At 38.4% G+C, this 20232-nt stretch overlaps 1 protein-coding gene across 1 annotated transcript in view; it reads left to right on the plus strand.

Annotated features, from left to right (window-relative positions):
* Positions 1-19620, plus strand: part of CACNA1I (calcium voltage-gated channel subunit alpha1 I) — a gene marked incomplete at its 5' end in the record, with an annotated part of 332383 nt that extends 312763 nt beyond the window's left edge. The window contains 8 exons of the mRNA XM_081958124.1: positions 3365-3443; positions 6200-6321; positions 7695-8015; positions 8625-8771; positions 14291-14401; positions 15699-15864; positions 17643-17830; positions 18879-19620. Coding sequence (XP_081814250.1) covers positions 3365-3443; positions 6200-6321; positions 7695-8015; positions 8625-8771; positions 14291-14401; positions 15699-15864; positions 17643-17830; positions 18879-19586 — 1842 coding nt within the window. The 3' untranslated portion in view covers positions 19587-19620. The remainder of the gene's footprint in view (positions 1-3364; positions 3444-6199; positions 6322-7694; positions 8016-8624; positions 8772-14290; positions 14402-15698; positions 15865-17642; positions 17831-18878) is intronic.
* Positions 19621-20232: the final 612 nt, after the last annotated feature.

The raw sequence follows: 20232 nt of genomic DNA on the forward strand, positions 1-20232 counted from the left end.
TCCAGCAATTGTGACAGTCAACGCTAATTCAAAGGAACCAGAAAAATGCTGCATTCACCTAAAAGGAAGAGAACCTTGAATTTAAGATAATCCTCTTAAAAGAAAGAGTACATAGAAAAGCAGACAGATTTATAAATGCAGACAGAAATTCTGAGCAACATTTGTTTGCTTCACTTTGTCTAACTAGAGTGCCATCTCCAGCTAAAATCAGTTTTAGAGATTCCTTCTCCTTATAAATAAGCACAGGTAACTGGTTAGGTAAGGAAAGAAAAGAAGAACCAGCCATTTTAAGGGTTAAAAATGATACATTTGCCAAACAAGCAACTGTTCTAAAGCAAAGGTGATGTTTCATTTGCTCTTGTCCCAAAGAAAAGAGCTTGTTTATGAACTTGTCAGATAATGTACCTCTGTGTGCATGAGAGAAAATAGAACGGTAGTCAACATAAAGTCCTTGTCTGCATTACATTGACACACAGTTTATGCTTTTCTAGCCAGGCACATTTGGGATGTGCTGGGACTTTCTCCCAAGGAGCAGAAGTTCTACCCCATGTGAAAGGCACCAAATAGGTGAAACCTGGTCTAATACAGGGCACTAGACTTGACTTGTCTAAATGGTCACAAAGTCACTCTTTTTTTCATGATGAAAATAGGGACTGCCACACAATTTACAAGTGAGAGAATTGTGGTATAGTGTTCCCTATTTCAGAATTGTGAATGTTTAAAAAAGAATTCTTTCTGGTGAAGTAATCATCAAATTACTGCCTTTTTATATAGAATTAGTTGCCCACCATCATTTTAAAAATCATCTTTGAATGATACCAAACTATAACAATACATAAAGATGCCATTCCCCAAATGTCTCTGTGAAGCACTCCATAGATATGTTGGCTACCTACGATCACACTGCTCATAAAATCACACCATGTTTATTCCACTGTAATGTTGTAAGAATTTCACATGACAGATAATATACATATAGCCTAGATTCCCAAATTTAATGTGTTCTAGATGTTATGGGATTACAAGCCCCAAAAGTTGCACTGGCCATGCTTGTTGAATTACTGATAGTTACAGTTCCACTAGTTCATGAGGGTATCAGATTGGAAATGATTATTTGTCCCTTTTTCCCCAAGAAGACTTTTAAAAGTGACTTCAGTGTTGTTAAGGGCGGTGGGAGTAGAAATATAGCTAAAGCCCCGTCCCCGTCCCCTGGGAGTCTGACAACCAATCAGAATGCATTACTTACACAGGAACGGGAAGCTCTGGGGTGGGACCCAGAGAGGGCATAAAATCAGGGATTCTCGGCATCTCTGCCCTTTTCTGCTCAGGAGCTCAAGCCATGTGATCCTGTTCAGGAACTCAAACAATGTGATCCTGTCCACCATTAAACCATCTTTCCAAGTAATCTCCGTGTTTCCAGTATCTTTTCCCCACTTGGAACCGAACCCAGAAGGACATTTGCAGGGGGTTGGACTAGAAGACCTCCAAGGTCCCTTCCAACTCTACTATTGTATTGTATTGTATTGTATTTCTTCCAACAATACCATGTTTATTTTGATTGTCAACTACTAATACTATTTTCTCAGCAAAATTCAGTTGGCATTTTATATAGTGTTAGGAATCTTATGCATATTATAGGTGTGCCGTTGAAAATAAATCTACAGCAGAGCTTAGCTTGTTAAATCATGATATAATTTCAGTATGTGTGTATTATTTTCTTTTTTTTAAGCCACAACCGCTTGTTTTATACTTTCCAGAAATCTTAGGCAAGATATATCATATTTTACTCTTTAGACTAGTAATGTTAGGGCATTGATTATACTTTACATTATTCTATTTTTGGTATTCTATGGATCCAGAAAATGTAATTTAAATGTTACTAAAAATTAACTTAATAAAAATACAAAACTATTACAATGCAACCAACATCCATCATCAGAGCAATTATCAGAAGGTTGGAATTTCAGAGACCATAAAATGTTCTGAATCTACCTCCTAGGAATAAATACAGCATTTACAATCCTTGACCTCCCATTCCTGGGCTCCAGGGAAATCTCAAGGCTACTTTTCTCTGCAATTGGATAAAAACCATTGCAAAAACTCTCCTTAAATTATCAGCGTGTGAAAATGTGTTTTCTAATGCATGAATCAGCAATTGCACCAAGAACTCTAAAAAGCACAGCGCCTTCTTACTTCTTCCTAAAGCATTTAATAAAATTACATTATAGAAGCTGCAAAGATGAAGCCATAGTTAAGGCTGCGCTTTGAGTTTTACTCAAGGCAGCAAAAATATTCTACATGTAAGTGATTAGCCTGAATTTTCTGGTTTTGTACATTGACTCTGCAGGGGACAACCAAATTATCCATAACATTATGCTTCCCTGCAATTTAGAACAAAGCATTTCAAAATTACATCTCTCTTCCCATCCATCCTCTAACCCAGTGTTTCTCAAACTTGGCGACTTTAAGTCCTGTGGACTTCAACTCCCAGAATCCCCCAGCCAGCATAGCTGGCTGGGGAATTCTGGGAGTTGAAGTCCACAGGACTTAAAGTCACCAAGTTTGAGAAACACTGCTCTAACCCTTTGGTTTTATGTCTGTTTGGCACATGTTCCCATGTGAAAATGTGTAACCACATGATGCTCAGCCTGTCAACCACAATACTGAGCAGATAAGTACATGTGATGGGCTTCTGAAAACTGCATGTTATTCATTCTGTGAAACTGTTTTATAAGAAGCTACCAAGGAAGCCCACCTTTCAAAATAATAATATATTATCCACACATGAAGAGTTCAATTAGCTATTTATTGCTCAAGACTATACACAGAGATCTTCTCTGACTGACAGTTTGAACCTGGATAAAACTAGATAAGGTTTAATGGCAGGAATCAGACTTCATCCTCTTGTGTCCACATAGGGATTCCAGACTAATTCCCTGTTTGACTCCTCCTCCTGGTTCATCCAATCTCTCCAACATCAATCAAGATAGATCAAAAATTAAATTTGACTTAACTTCATAAGATTTTTTATTTACTTATTTTTTCCTGATCACATTAAAATTTATAATTTGGTAACAACTTCTGATGAACTTTCACCCAAACCTTTTGTGCTGTGTGTACCTCTAGAACTGCATGTTGCATGTCAAACATAAATTTCAGGATTGTGCTAATGTTTTTTCCCAACTTCATTTAAGCGTACTTTGAATTGCCCAATTATATTGTCTGATCCTGGTAAACATTTGAACTGCCAATTGTGCTAATTCATGTGTTCAGTCTCTTTTTCTTTTCATTTTTTGCAAACTACAGTCTTTTTTCCCCTTGTGGATCCTATGAATTATTTGACATTAATTTGATTTACTTACAGGTTGGTAATCTTGGACTTCTCTTCATGCTCCTTTTTTTCATCTATGCTGCTCTAGGAGTGGAGCTTTTTGGCAAACTTGGTAAGTTTTCCAGCATTTCCACAAGGAGAGAGTAATTACCAAAATAATATGCTAACTTAGAAATAATTCCTATGATTTAAATAGAAATCTAACGCACCTTGAGGACAGTAATTAGATAACTTACATACATGCATGCCTGCTTGTTCTACTGTCTTGGTGATTGTTTATTGGTAACTTCAAGGGCTCCCCTCTCCTTTTTTGTATATTTTTAAACTGGATTCTGAGTGGACAGTCGTTCATATCAAACAATCTTCAAATAAAGGCCTGCCGTTTGTAATTTACAATTCCTGGCTGCCATAAAGAGAAAACTCCAATAATGTTTCCCTTTAGCTGAATGATCTGATTGTTTTCATCTTATTAAGAAATTTAGCATATCGTGGATTCCTCTTGCATATTGCCCACAGTTAGTCTAAGCGTTTCCAGGGGTGGGCTTCAAAAATTTCAACAACGGGTTCTCTGCCTGGTTACTGGATGGGCATGGCTATGGTGGGTGTGGCCTAGTCGGCCTCCTGCACCATGGCAGGGGGGGGATGCTTTTGCCTTCCCCAGGCTCCAGCGGCTTTCCTCAAGCCTCTGGGAGGGCAAGAATTGCTTCCCCCAGGCTCTGGAGCTTCCGAGAGGCCCATTTCCCCCCTCCCCAAGCCTGCACACGGGCCCTGTACTTACCCCACATCCAAAATGGGCCATGTGGAGACTCCTGGGAGGGATGGGGTGGGGTGGGCATGGCCAGCCAGGGGTGAGATTTGGAGATTCTCCTAACCAGCCATAACGTTAGCTACAGATTCTCATGAACCTGGATGAACCTGTAGCAGCCCACACCTGAGCGTTTCCATTGATACTGTGCAAGGTAGATAATTATTTAATGTTTTCAAGCAAGTCATGTTTTTCTTCCAACTTCTTCAGAGACAAATAATTTTATTTTCTTAATCTTGAAGGCATTTCTAATATTGAAAAAGAATAGAATTTCTGTTGCCACTTTTTTATCATTGAAAGGGACCCTTCATCTGTATGTTTTTCTTTATAACATTTACTTTTCCTCGTGTCTTTTTTTTGTCGTAACATGGGAGATTATTAAGGAGAATTATTTTAAGAAAAATTCATCTCTTTGTCCTTTAAGCTTAGTTTCTTTTAAAACAGCTAAATGATAACAATAACCAAGGAACAAGGAGTTAATGGGTTTTACCCCATCAAATCCCATTTTATAACCTACTTTTCAGAAATCCAGGGCTAAACCTATATAGTTGTAATAGCTTTAATTCATCACTTTATAACCTATTTGCCTTTGGTGATAATGGCCAGATTTTACAGTAATTGAAATAAACCTGTATGAAATAAACTTTAGTATCATATTGGACTCGATTGCCTCATTATTTCCCTCTTTTTGTTGAATTGCTTCTGTCTTCACTCTGTTCTCAATCACATTTTGGCTAGTGCACTGAGAAAGCAACAGAAATAGTTATTTACTCTTTGAGTACGCCAGACCCAGGAGTTACAAAATTTCCATATTTGATTCTGGATGGCGTGACATTACCCCACTCAGACTTGGCCCTGCAATCTGGGGGCTCCTGCTTGATGAGCAGGTGGCAGCTGTGCCCAAGGCTGCATTTACACAACTGCACCTTATCTGCCAGTTGCACTCATTCTTGGACCAGGTGGCCCTACTCATGGTCACTCACACCTTGGTCACTTCCCAGTTGGCCTATTGCAATACATTCCACATGGAGCTGCTCTTGAAAATCATCTGGAAGTTTCAGTGGCTCCAGAATATAGCAATGCAGAGAGTTATGGACAACATCCCATTATGCCAATGTAGACCATATTCTACAGGCCTAATTGATTTCCAATAGGCTTCTGGTATGCTTCAAGGTGCTGGTTATCACTTTAAACCCCCACACGGTATAGGACCAGGTTCTTTGAGGGACCGGCTTCTACCAAGAACATCTGTCTGCCTTACATTCTCCACAGTGAGGACCTGCCTCAGGTTCCATCTTTTAGATATTGTCATCTTATGGAATCTAGAAGGCATGGCTTTTCTGTGGTTGCTCCTATTCTGGAAACTATCTCTCTCCCCTCCTCCCTCTCTGACATACAACAGGTCCCCTTTTCCTAACCTTTAGGGAAGCCATTAAGACCTGTCTCTTTTGCTAGACATTAGGAGCCGACTGAGAGTCCCCCCCTTTTGGTTATTCTGTTATGTGTAAATTTTATTTCTATGTTATATCGGGTTTTTGTTATATGGTGGGTTTTTTCTTTATTATTTTTTATGCTTGGCACTGCCCGAAGTCACATTATTAGACAGCCTTATAAATCATGAAATAAATTAGAATTTGAATGGAATTTCAGTCACTTATTTTGGCCACTCTTCCTACTTTTAACAATGTATTTGTTGATTACACATCATGCTAATTCATTTCAAAGAAACATATTTTTAATAAGTGTAATCTAAAAGCAACAGAGAAATAAGTTTTGGAGAAAGAGAAGGAGTTTATAAGGCATATATGTGAAAAAATAAGACACATCATTATTATTTGAAACCAGCTAGGTATGCATTATACAACACATTTGCGTTTTGCGAAAATATAAGGATATCTTCTCATCCCAGTTCTTTTAGAGATAATTGTATGTTGATTAGATCATTCTTCTATCTAGGTTTGCATATACTGTAAAGACAAGATTAAAATTTATAAACTGCCTTTTCAAATCTTAAACTTCAGCTTCATGTCTATTTTTTCACGTATAAAACCCCTTCTTTCCAGTATGCAATGATGAGCACCCATGTGAAGGGATGAGCCGCCATGCCACCTTTGAGAATTTTGGAATGGCCTTCCTCACACTTTTCCAGGTTTCCACTGGTGACAACTGGAATGGCATTATGAAGGTAATTGGGGCCATTTCTGGAGACATGTTTTGTGTTGTCATGAATAGTGTCCTGAAATGGAAACAAAAGGAAAGTTGCCAGAGTCCTACGGTGAGCTTAAAGCAGGCTGTGTATATTGGGATTTCAACATTGCAAGTATCCAATCAATGACTGCAAATGCCTGGCATTACAAAAAAATGTTAGAATGTTATTGATAATGATAGACAGAACCTGGCATGATACATCTATCCCATCATTTGGGGGATGAGATGATGATGATGATTTTTGCAATATTTTAGAGCTTGTGTGGAGTGTGAATTCCTGAATAGGCAAGAGGGAAGGGAAGGCATAGTATAGTACTAAGACACTACGGTACATAAGCAAACTGTCATTCCTGAAGCATCATATAAGAGCTATGGCAATACAAATCTTTTTATGGCTCCATTAAAGCTAAAGAATATTGAGTCTGGGAAATCATTGGAGGAGGTACATAACACACAAAGTGCCTCTGTGAATCTATTCCTAAAGGCAATAAAAACAGCCTCAGCTGTTTTTCAATTTGGAGCAGTTGCTTGGAGCCCCTAGAGAACCTCTGGGCATGCATGTGCTTCCTCAGAAGACACTTCCACTGGGATAGCTACAGTCAACCATCTCATAAAATAAGGTTTAAAATAGAACATTTGGGTAGCAAATGGATTTTGAGTACTGTTGTAATACAAAATTAGACCAACTCGTTGGATGAAATGTTGTGATTTGGCTAAGACAACCCTCGTAAATTCTCTGTTTCATACAGCTATTCACTCATATTATCTTGCTCAGTAGGATCACGATCCCATATCTGCCCTAATTTGAATCCAGTGCAGGAAAGTATCAAATTCACATAAGTGGGCTCTTCAAAGTGACATGTTGGTATAGACTCTAGTCACTAAAATATTCATGTTTCATATACTCAGTACTATAAAATATATATCTCAATGTGCAAAATGCTCGGTCTCAATAGAATATTGGGACATGGGACAGGGATAAATATGCCATTGCTGCATTACTTTCTATTCATGCGTGCGAAGATAAAAAGGGATATCATTTTGTAGTTAATTAGGACTTTCCTATGTGACAGATTTCTTGTGGATCCAGAAAGTGATAGAATTAATGAAATAGAGGTTGGAGTGAGAAAATTCTGTTTCCAGAAATATCATACATCAGATACATCATACATCTTGAGCCTTGTTTAAATATTTTGATTGAGAAAGCAGCTAAATTTTGTCTTCATTTTTAAAAAAAAAATTTTCCCTTTTCTCTGTGTTTTGTGCTCATGTATATGTGTTGGATGGGGAATTGTTTGGTTTTCTTTCTTTTTGTTTTTCACTTTTTTTGGCCTAACTTAATTCCTCAAGGATACACTCCGTGACTGCACTCACGATGATCGGAGCTGCCTGAGCAACCTACAGTTCATCTCTCCACTCTACTTTGTTAGCTTCGTGCTCACAGCCCAATTTGTCCTCATCAATGTTGTAGTAGCTGTCCTCATGAAGCACCTAGATGACAGCAACAAAGAAGCACAGGAGGATGCAGAAATGGATGCTGAGATTGAGCTTGAGATGGCACATGGATTGTGCCCTCATAGCACGAGCTCACTGAATCCTGGACAAGGTGGAGGAGGTGGGAGAAAGGACTCTGAAGGACACCTATGCATGACATGTTACTCCCCAGCACAGGTAGGCGGAGCATTTTTCCTTGCTGCTAGCAAGTTTTTGGCACATTAATTTGGGAGAACAAAGCTAGTTTAGAAGAATGTAGAGAGTTATGATGGAAAAAATGGATATTTAAGCAACCTGTGATTGGCAAAGATTCAGTTCTAGGCTAGGAGTTCTGGTATACTGAAAAATTCTCATGAAGTCAGAACTTAGAGCACCAATTAGTGCTGAATAGAATGAAATCTGGATTTTGCAAAAAGTTGGAAAATAAAATTTAAAAAGATACCATGAGGCAGGCTAAGGTACAATAGAGGAGATACAGTAGCAAAACACAAAATTATTTCAGTAACTTGAGGAACACCTGTGAGGTTCTTTAGCAAGTTTCAGTAGTGCTTCTCTGCCCAATATCCATTGACCCCTTCATTTTACATCATTATGTAGGGCTATATTCTGCCTCATTTACTCATATTCTGTAGGACTGTACTCAGATGTGACTATTTGCCACAGAATTAACCAGCATGAGTGAAAGTGGCAGAAGATAGCTACATTATGCAAAAGAACACTACAAAAGGCAAAAACGTGGAGTTCTTAAAATAATGTCTCCCATCCTCCCCCTTTCTTGTCCCCTAGGAGAACTTATGGCTGGACAGTGTGTCTTTAATAATTAAAGACTCCTTCGACGGGGAGTTAATGATCATCGATAACCTATCGGGCTCCGTCTTCCATCATTACTCCTCGCCGGCCATGTGCGAGAAGTGTAACCATGACAAGCAAGAGGTAACCTGCGTGCGAGGATACGGGAGGGGACATCCCATACTTTTCAGAACACACACATACACACTAAGCACAAGGTCTTCTTGGGATTGTCTCCTGATTATAGATAACTTTGATATACATTTTGCCATTAACATGCTTTCCTGAAGGCATCTAGTTCAAAGGAGGAAAGGCATATTTGTATTAGCCAAAGGCTGAATGGAAAGACAGCTAGATTGACAAGGATGTATGAAAAAAAAAACCACCTTTTATCATTATGAAAGATGAGATACAGTATTAGCTCTGTAGAGAATACAGTATTCTGTTTTGCATATTGTAGAGTGATTTGTAAAAGGAACACGGTGCATTGTTTCATGGTTTTCAAGGTTTGGAGAGTATTTTTAAATGATATGCTTGGTTTTAAGTGGAACTCTGTTTTCTGGTATCTAAGAAGTACTCCAAAGTAGTCTAGTTCAAGGTAAAATCACTTTAAGTTTTTTAAATGCTGGCTACCATTTTATTTTGTCTTAATTTTGAACCTTTGGCTCCTCTTTTTAATTAAATTGTGCTAGAGGAAGGTGCAGGAAATGGAAGTAAAGAGATTTCCTGTTGAGTGATGGTTGTAAGGAACTATAGCTTAGGTAGTCCGAATCAAACATTTTTGCATATCTTAGCTAATAGAATCGTTTATGGTCAATTCTTTGCAATTAATGTGAATATTTTAGTTGCATAGATTTCAGAGATCAGAGAAGTCCAGTTGAATGTTCACAAGTCAAGAGTCACCTTAGAAGATACTTGGCTGATAGTAAAGCTAGGGAATTTTATATCTTGGTCTAAGTATCATGGAGGCCGGCAATATCTTAGATTACCATGTTTATTCAATTGTAAGTATACAAGTAACATTTTTCCCCATCTCCCACTTCAATTCCTTCCTTTACGGCTTCACAATGCATGTTAAGTGAGCAAAGCACTGCAGTCAATGCATTAAGAAAGCCACTTCCTTTGAAAGTCTTTCATGGCGTCTCAATGGTTTGCCTGCATGGGCAATACTTCCATTGGAATCACCAGCAAAGTGGTTATCCATGCAGAAGTGCAGCTGGAATGATCTTCAAAACTACCATCCAAGTCTTCCAAAAGAATTCAGCACCTCAGTCTTTCCTGAAGTATCAGTGTGCCGAAACTCTTTCATTAACTGATATAGCCCAAACTTTATTTAAATTACTATACTGTCAAAAAAAAAACTTGCCAAGATAAAAAGTATTTAATCCAAGAAACTCTTCGTGCCAGCAACATATCTGCCCAATGCATTGCATCTCATTGGCTCACTTTTATAGCTTACCTGTCATGATACTAGAAAGGTAAGGGGTCCCTGTATGATTTTATTCTGCTAGTCGTTGTGACTTTAGGGGGCCATTTCAAGGCCACTGAGGCAGCGTTCAAGTGGTACCTACTTCTTACCTAGTCTCATTTGGGTGCTTTCAAATTGCTAGGATGGGAGCTCATCCCATTGCCTGGCACTCTTGTGTCAAACCTGAGCTCCTGACTTTGATAGAATGTGAGACTCTAGCCCACATTCCATCAATGCCCTTTCTGTAACAATTTGCATCTGATCATGTAAGAAAAGTATAAGAAATATTTCTTAAACATGCCAAATGCATTATAAATGGCTGCTACATAATGCATTTATAAATTATAAATGTGACAGGTGCTTCTATATGAGGCTGGATTCCTGGCAACTGCATGGCTGTTTTGGCTTATCTACCTTGTAGTTCTTTCAGGAATGTTCCTCTAAACCAGGGGTGTCCAAACTTGGGAACTTTAAGACTTGTGGACTTCAACTCCCAGAATTCCCCAGCCAGCCTGGCTGGGGAATTCTGGGAGTTGAAGTCCACAAGTCTTAAAGTTCCCAAATTTGGACACTCCTTCTCTAAACTCTTTGAGCCTGTTTGTCCATCTTTTCCATTGTTTTCCCTTGTCTACTTGACAAATACAGTTATTTCTAGATCATCATCCACTCCTATCACATGCAAATGATGATCTGAACATCACCTCAAGGAAACAGTCAGTCTTGTTTAGATCCAGGATGGACTGAAGCTCTCCATTTCTATCTCCAGATCCACTGTCCAAAAGCATCTGTTTTGTGTAACCCGATTTCAAAACTATGCAATGCTGCTGGAAATATAATTGATTTAATTATTCTGCTCTTATAATATATTCTGATCACATAAATGTACTTAGCTTTCATGAGCTTTTCTAAATGTATTCTTCCCTTCAACTAAACTCTTTAATTCCTTAGCACACTGCCCATCTTTACTTTTAATAAACACATTTCCAGACATAATCTACATAAGGCATTGCTAGAGTCAATAAATCAAAAGTAAGACTTCCTCTTGCTCAATCCATTATCCATCTTATATTAAGATCTCTTGTCTTTCTGCCTTGCCTGAAACTGCCTATCCATTTCACATTTGTCCTCCATGTTTGATTCTGTTTATAAGAACATAAGAAGATATTGCTTACACAATGAATGAGTGCATTAAGTAATTGACACTTAATTGACAATTGCATCATTCTTCTTTCAAATCAGTATATACACAGATCTAAGCCTCATAGGCTTATTGTATATTTGTTCTTGTAGCACTGTTAGCACTTGTCTCTTCATCTTTTGTAACTTACTTTCCAGCAGAGTCAGTTTCGGTATATATCCTTAAGCATTTTTCAGGCTTAATTGATAAATTTCCTTTTTAAAACAAGAAACAAAAAAAAAACCCACCTCTTTATTTATTTAACATTTTTCATGCTTGGTCTAGTAATATATTTTTAATCAGACAATATTTGTAGCTGCATTGCTGGTTTGTGAGAAGGACTCAATGGTTATATATCACAAAATATTTGTAATGATGGTAAATCTGAATCTGTGTAAGAATTATTTAAAAAATCACTCTGAATTTTAGACCACAATTTACCAGTGTTAGCAAACTATACAACTCCCTTTCCTGTCTTGGAATATACTTGTGTTAATAATTCAAGGAGAAAACCAAAGCAAAATTTTGATCTTGATTTTAAGAACATATTTAGAAACAAGTTACAACATTTCTAACTACGTTTTGCTTCAGAAACTCACTTCTTAATAATAGTTACTCACAGGTGGTACACAGATCTTGATTTCCAAAATGCTCAATTTATTCATATACATTTAAACTTAAGTTAAGGAGAAAATAAATTAGTTTAATTCTATTATCTTTTCATCTGAAACAAGATAGAGAGGTAAAACAGCTTGATCACAGAAGAAATTATGAATTTTGTTCTGCAGAAATTCATTTTTTTAATATATTTTAACACATTTAAGTATCCTGTAGTCTAGGCAATCTATAGTTTTCAAATATATTTGATCTCACTGAAGTAATATTTTATTCTTCTTGGTACTATTCTAATTTTAATATTTAATATTAGAAAACTTTTTTAAATAATTTATTTACACTTCATACTGGAAGTATATAAAATGGCTAATTGTCTTCACAAGATCTATTGATATATAATGGAGGCTTATAGATTTGAGCTTGATATTTTCTTTTATACTTTATTAGAGTGTTCTTTTTGTCCTGGTATTCAATAGACAAGAGGTTCATGGTTCTTAAAAAGTAACAATGCAACTGTCAGCATTCCAAATATCATGTAGATTTAAATCAGAGTCCAATTTAATAAGACAGACATGTTGGCACAAACTGTGGAACTTTAAGGATAGCTCTACCTTGGACTCTGATTTAATTCTGCATGATATTTGGAATGCTGACAGCAACCTTAATCAAGTGATCTACCATTTGTAATTGGAGATGGCTGTTAATAACAATCTTATAGCTTTTTTGTTGTACCTAAATGACTCCTGGAACAATTAAGCATGTTTTCATGTGAAGTTCAGTTAGGCATATGATAGTTTACTAAATTAGTTAGAGGTGTCATTCATACAAAGTTTGTGTTTGTATAATATGTACAGATATTGTGGCTGGTAGTTGTGTTGTGTTTTGATGTGATGTGATGCTGGCTTTCTTTTCTTTTTTAAATGTGTAGACGATTAGTGATGGCTGTTTTTGGTAAAGACTTCCATATTATACATCCTTGGACACAATCCAGCACATTAAGAAGCATGCATAAATCATGTTGATCTTGAAGGCATTTCAAGATATGATTAGGCACTGGATTGTGTCCACGCTGCTCTAACAGTAGTAGTTCAGCAGAGAGCCTCCATGGAAATACTGTGGCTTTAGTGTTGTGAAGATTGCCATCATTATATCCTGGTGACAGATTACATCATGATAGTGGATTACCATTTTGGAAATCTACTTCAGTCATACCTTCCATTAATTCCAAATGAACTGTCGTCTGAAGGAGTCCTAATATTTGGCACTGCCACTAATTCTGTTACAGATCCTGTCCAAAGCCATCAGCTCTCCATATCACTTTTTGCCACTGTTTACACCAGCAAAATATTCTGGACAAATACAGGAAAGCAGAACTTTATTGAAGGATCTCGCAAATTAGGTCATAATAATAGAGATAAAATAATAACCAAGAAAGAGCCAATACCAAAATAGGTTCAAAGGCTCCTAAGAGACTGCCATTAAGTGAAAAAAGTACTAGTAAGCTGGGTAAAATGAAAAACAAAAAAGAAGGTAACCCAATAAAATGAAAAGGGGAGGGGAATCCCTTTATCCTTTCATCAAGGGATGATACTTAAAGAAGATGGAGAGATGGTGTTCGGGGATTATTTGTTGTAGAAAGCAAATTAAAACCCAGCAATTTGATGAGAGATATGAAAACAAGGAATATTATAATATCGTAATGTACAATTTTGTTTAAAAAGAAAATGAAAACAGAAGTTGAATAATAACAAGGAATAGAATGGTTTCTTCTTTTCAGTAAGTTGGAAATAAATAACATAATTTGTGTTAGTAAGTAGCACTAAATAGTGGTAGTAAATTAGTAAATTGAAATTAAGCTCAAGAGTTAAAAAGTAAGTGAAAAATAATAAAGAAAAGCCATTCAGCTGCATGATTTTCATATGAATTGCATGATTACTACTGTTGAAGGCTTCACCAAAGCCATAAACCACCTGTTGATGGAAATAAACACTGCTTCCCAAGACAAGGCAGTCCTTTTGTCAATGATCCCCAGACTACATTCTAGGAATTTTTCTCAGAGATTTCTCAGTCTCTTAATGTAGACTCAGTTATACTGAATTTAAATTCTATATTATGGAGCCACTCCTGGTGAGATGGAGAGGCTTTTGATTTTCCTTCCACAGAAGATGAAATGGAGAATTCTTCAGATGACATGGCCCATCATAGAAAAGTGTATTTTATTTTATTTTTATCCTCATCTCACCCTAAAAATCTTTCATGATGTGTAAAATTGAGCTAAGGCTCTGTAAAGTATGTCAAGTATGACCTCCTTCCTTGTCTTCAATCTCTTTTCTAAAGCAATGTGACGGTTAAGAGTATTATTTGACAGCTTCTTTCCTGAAATCCACTCACCCCTTACTATAGATCCAGCTGGCTGAAATGGAGGCCTTATCGCTCAATTCTGATAAGTCTTCTATCCTGCTAGGAGATGACGGAGATAGTTCCAACATTGACCAGCCAAGTCCTAAGGAAAAGGTAAATTATTTATATATAGGAAATGTCTTCCTTTGAAAGAATTCATTTTTCCAGGGTCAAGGAGTGATGGGTGGTAGGTGGATGGATGACAAAATTCTATAGGACTTTTTCTTAAATGTTCTGAATTAATTTACTATGCTGTATATCAAGTGTATGATACTTTTGATCACTGGGGCCACACGTTTTGTTTATCTTGTTTTATTGGAGTGACATTGATGGCTGCATAAAATTGTCCATTTCACACAAGTGTGCAAAATTTGGAATCTTAAAACTATAAAGCGTTTGAGGTTTCAAGAGAGTATTAAAACTCAATATTTAAGGCCATACTAGTGAAGGAAACTGCATTGCCTAAGCTCACATAGGGCCATAACAAGGGGTGCAGGTTTCATCCTACTTGTTTCATGATATTATTCCTGATATAGATTCCTTCATGAAACATGAAATCCATATGTGCGTATGGATGGAACATTTTCGTTTCCCACCAGAACTTTTTCAATGAGGGAAGTCAATTACTGAAATGTATAAAGCAAATTACCTCAATCAAGAGCTCCGATAAAGCTTTGATACATATCTAGCGTCTTTCCCCGCAGCTCAGTTAAAGTGTTATCAGTCCTCTGTGAGATAGCTGAAAACTAAACCTGCATAACACAAATGTTTATGTTCTGACTGCTGATCCCTCTCCTCCTCTATAGATTCTGTTTTGGCATTTTAAAAAAATGATTGATTACATTCTCTGTTGGCATTTCTGTTTTACAATTCTGTTGGGAATCCATCTGCCAAGCACAGTTCTGGTAGTTCCTGAAGCACATCGGATAACTGATCTGTAGAGTGACATGGAAGCTCAGTAAAATGGGACTATCTTTCTGGCTTTATTAGGCTGTTCTTAGAGCCAGATAATCAGTTGTTTAGCAGGCCATAAGAAGCTACCTATGGGGTTGCCTCCTCTGCCTGCTTCTTCTTCCTAAAAGTGAGGGAGAGGGAATGACAGAGTACCAAAAGCCCCAGTAACATATTTGTGCAAGACTGAAGTGTTCAAGAGGTTCTGGATAGTCATCTGATTGTACTGCTAGAGAATGGCTAAAATGAAAACAATACCATGGAGAGGGAACAGAATAAAGAATTTAACAGGGCACATTCGTATCATGGTTAAATGCTCGTGGGAACTTAATGCCCTCTGACAAAGTATCAGATACATATTTGAGCACATTTTTTCAACCTTGAAAAGTTTCCTCTTGTTTAAATAATTTTGTTTCCTTTTTACGAAGCTTCATGAGACAAATATCTTTATTCTGACTAGGACAGTGAAGACAGCCCTAATTCTACAAGGAATACAGGCTTGGAAGAATGTCTCTTCCCTTTAACAAATACAGGACCTTCTCTGCCTCCAGAAAACTACCAGTATGAAATGGAAAAAATCCCTTTCAGTCAAGCTCAGTCTTGGCTAAATAACGAGACCAATGAAGGTAGGCAATGCCACATAGTTGATCTGAACTAATATGGTACCCAATCGAGAGAGTTATTTTTTTAAAAAAGCTCTTTCATGTTAAGAGAGTGTATTCAGCTATAGCAGTGATGGCTAACCTTTTATGTACTAAGTGCTCAAAGCGTGCACACACGCACAAATGCGTGCAAGCGTCCAAACCCCCAAAATGCAATGCATGTGCAACCCCGCACATGCACCCCACCCCCGCGTATGCACAACAGTGACCAAAAGACAAGCTGGCTGGCGGGAGGCGCACGCGCAGTAGAACTAAACTGGGGCAATGGCTCGCATGCCACCAGAGAGGGCACTGCATGCCACCTCTGGCACGTGTGCCATAGGTTCGCTATCACAGAGCTATAGGCATGAAAAATGCATTGGTTATAAACAATATAGTTGTGAAGAAATTGATGTTTTCCAAAGATTTCTTTTCACTCGCTGATCTCGGAATAGAAAATGGTACTGTTTACAGATATGCATCATTTAACACAATACCGCCGCCTTTTTCAATTGGGTATATTCCAAACGTGTCCAATATTTTCATCAGGGACAGTAGCTAGGAGACATATCTGAAAGACACTGAGTTGGAAACTGCAATATGTTTCATACGTTATCTGTAGTCAAGGAAACTGTATTGAAAAAGGCAAGTATTAACTTGGTAATTGTGTAAGTTTGAAGCGTCATGATGTTTTCTTTCCCACGTGTTCAGCTGTGTTTTAAAGGTCCTCTTAACTCAGTGTCTAAACTCACCCTTCTGATCATTCTAGGGTTAATGTGTTTATTTTCCCATTGTTTTTCAAAACTCATAAGGGCAGCTTAGATAGTCCTGCCTCTTATCTTATAACAGTCCTATAAATTAAGTTATGTGTTATATTAAGACATAATGACTAGAGCAGCTTTTAAGCCTTATGAAAAGGTAACTAGAATTACTTTTTAAACCCAAAGTGATTTCAAAGTGCAACCCTGATGTATGTGAAGAAAAGCCAGAAACATTGCCAAAATCCCTCATGTTGCTCGGCTGGCAAGTGCTGATTTGTCTAATACAGGGGTGTCCAAACTTGGCAACTTTAAGACTTGTGGACTTCAACTCCCAGAATTCCCCAGCCAGCAGAGCTGGCTGGGGAACTCTGGGAGTTGAAGTCCACAAATCTTAAAGTTGCCAAGTTTGGACAACCCTGGTCTAATACTAAAGGCCATGCTCAAATTATTGACTGTGTTCTCTTGGGGGAAATTATCCAGGGAACATGTTAGCTAATAGAGCTGGATGATGCTAGTTGTTCCTTGCTAGATGGGCCAACCAAGAGCAAAATGAATTAGTGCTTCCTAAACAGCTACCAAAGAAAGAATTAATTTAATTTTTTAAATTTATAGACCGCCCCCTCTCCCCAAAGGGACTCGGGGCGGTGTACAGACCACAATAAAACAATATACAAACTTAGATAATTATAAATACCCATTAAAACAAATTATATGATAGGCTGTACAGTTATAGTTAAAAATTAAAACAACCTAAAAAATCTATCCCTAAACATTTAAAATTTAAAATATAGGCTAGAGGGACACAAAAGCTACAGTTAGGCCAGGCCAGCTAAGTTAAAGAGGGTGGAGTTATAAGAAGAACATGATTGCGAGTAGTTTGATTTTCTCGGTTTCCCCATTAAACATAACTTAAATCGACTTTTTTAGATTTCTGCCCAATAAAGAAATTGGAAAGTGGAAACTTAATTGCTTCTTTTTTTATGTCTTTCTCCTGATTTTACCAAATCCCCTTATTTTCTGGACCCCATTCTCTGTTGCCAGTTGAAACAGAGTTTTTTCTCCCTGCTGTTTCTGCTAAACTGTCAAGTCAGGAGAAAGCATCTTGTCCAGATAACCTTCCCAAAATCTCTCTGCAAGCTTCCTGGGCCTCACTGCAATCTCCAAACGTAAACTCCGCACTTATTCATCAGGTAAGTGCTCCCCCTAATGACTTTGTCTCCCATATGTCCCCCAAGGTTGAACCATACATAGACACGAGGAAATTGCTTCAGGAGTAAAAAAAGTGTTCTCCATTTAAAACAAATTTCAGATGCATACCAAATTATGCAATCCAGATTTTAAAATATATATATATATATAACATTGGGAGCGTTCTAATGAAACCTATGTGAGGCCTGGCTATTAAATGAACCTACAATGAGAGTGTGAGTGGACCTTATATCTGAAAGCGTCTGAAAATTTTAAGACAGATTGATGGAAGATCAGTCTATTTATGGCTAATATTGGGTGTGAGAAGAGACACCAAACAAATGTTTTAGTCAACCAGGTTCCTTGCAATGATGTTAACACACGATTGTTCTCAGCTGATATTGCTGTAAGAACAGGGGTGGGTTCCTGCCAGTTCTAACCTCTTCTATAGAAGAGGTTCCACAAATCTACAGTGCCGTTTAGAACCGGTTCCAGCTCCCTCCCCCCCACCCGTCCGCACATCATCAAGATGAGCGAGAGGAGGAATTCTGGGAGTTGAAGTCCACAAGTCTTAAAGCTGTCAAGTTTGAACACCCCTGGGGGTTTTTTTTCTAAAGGGTTAGGGGTGCAAGGGTCTTGTAACTCGACAGCTTTAAGACTTGCGTGCTTCAAATGCCAGAGTTTCTGAGCCAACATTTTGGTTGCTAAGCAAGAGCATTGTTAAGTGAGTTTCACCACATTTTACAAGTTGGCCATGTCCACCTAGTCACATGGCTGGCAAGCCACTCCCACCCAGACACATGGCCAGCAAGCCACTCCCACAAAGCAGGCCACACCTACAGAAGAGGTTCTACAAAAATTTGAAATCCACCACTGTGTAAGAATCAAAACTGTGTCCTCATACTAACTGTTAGTGCTGCCAGATGAAAGTGGAGGCAAGGAACAACCATCTTCTTTTGTTAGTTGATGTATAACATTGCAACTGATGCCCTGTTCCTTGTCTGAATATGAAGACTGATTTTGTTTGTTTGTTATTTCTTGGCCTTGCAGACCACAGAGAGCGACACTTCCCTTGATGATGGCAGGAGCAATAGCTCAGAAGGCAGCTTGCAGACCACACTGGAAGACAGTTTAAACCTTAGTGACTCACCCCAGTGCGCCCTAGACCTCCCGGTAGTATTATGCCCAGTGCCAGCAGCCACCCAAAAAGCTTTGGTGGTCCCACTTTCCCCTGCCTCCCGAAGGCAAAGCATAAGGGGCCGTGGCATCTTTACTCTCCAGAACATCAGGAGGCACCAGCGGAGCCACAGCAGTGGAGGAAGCACTAGTCCAGGTTGTACTTATCATGATTCCATGGACCCTTCTGATGAAGAAGGGATTGGGAGCAGCCTAAGGGGAGGAGGCAACAGCAGTGAGCAGTCAGAGACCCTCAGCAGTTTCTCTCTGACTTCTCTCTTTTCACCACCTCCTCCATCTCAAGCTCTGGCACTTGTGAAGAAGTGCAACAGCACCAGCAGTCTCCATGCCAACTCTTCTTCACGGAGTTCTGCAGCAAATGAAGCCAAGCAGTTCTACTCAGTTGACCCAAGGGGTTTTTTATCCATGCCATCTTGGGTGACAGACTTCTGCAAGAACAGCCCTTCTCCAAGAGAGGGTGGTGTATCAGAGGGCTTAGACAAAATTGGGACTCCAGACCACAGCCCCCCGGTTCCTTCGGAGTTGCAGCTGGGGACCAGAGTCAGCAAGAGACACAGATGAGTCTCCCTGCGGCAGGGAGGAAGAATGAAATGTGAAAGAGGCTTGTTCTGGCTGCCACTTCCTAACAGCAGTTTCCAATGAGAGGACTGCAGAAAGGGGAAAAGAGCAGTCACACAAAATATAAATATGTATGTCTGTATGTGTGCACGTGTGTATGTGTGTCAGCTTGTGTGTATGTGTGGAAAACAAGACTTTTGTACCATACCTCAGAGACTTGAGAGAGTGATAGCAATATGAGAACATCCCACATTTGCAGGATGCCGCTACCTCTGCAAAGATGACAGTGGGATGAAGTTAAGAGGGTGAAGAAGACACTCCAACCAAATAACTAGCTGGCTGGTTGCAGCTATTTAGCCCTCTGCATATACAAATATATATGTACAGATATATAGAATGATTTATTTATTTTTTTTACAGAGAGCTTAGGACTTCCAGAAAGTGCTAAGTATGAAAAGGGCAGGGTCTTGGGAAAAAAAAATAACTTTAAAATGAAATGGGGAATCCAGCCAGATTTTTAGGGCTTGGATATCTCTTTCAAGCAAAATTGCATAATTCGTGTTGTGTTGTGTGGGGTGGTGATGGTGGTGGTAGTAAAAACTATGATCCACATCTTGGCGGGAGGGTGGGGGAGCTAGTTATATGAAGA

The sequence above is a fragment of the Natrix helvetica genome (genome assembly GCF_964273705.1).
Source record: "Natrix helvetica genome assembly, chromosome: 6".
In the NCBI taxonomy this organism is placed as follows: domain Eukaryota; kingdom Metazoa; phylum Chordata; class Lepidosauria; order Squamata; family Natricidae; genus Natrix; species Natrix helvetica.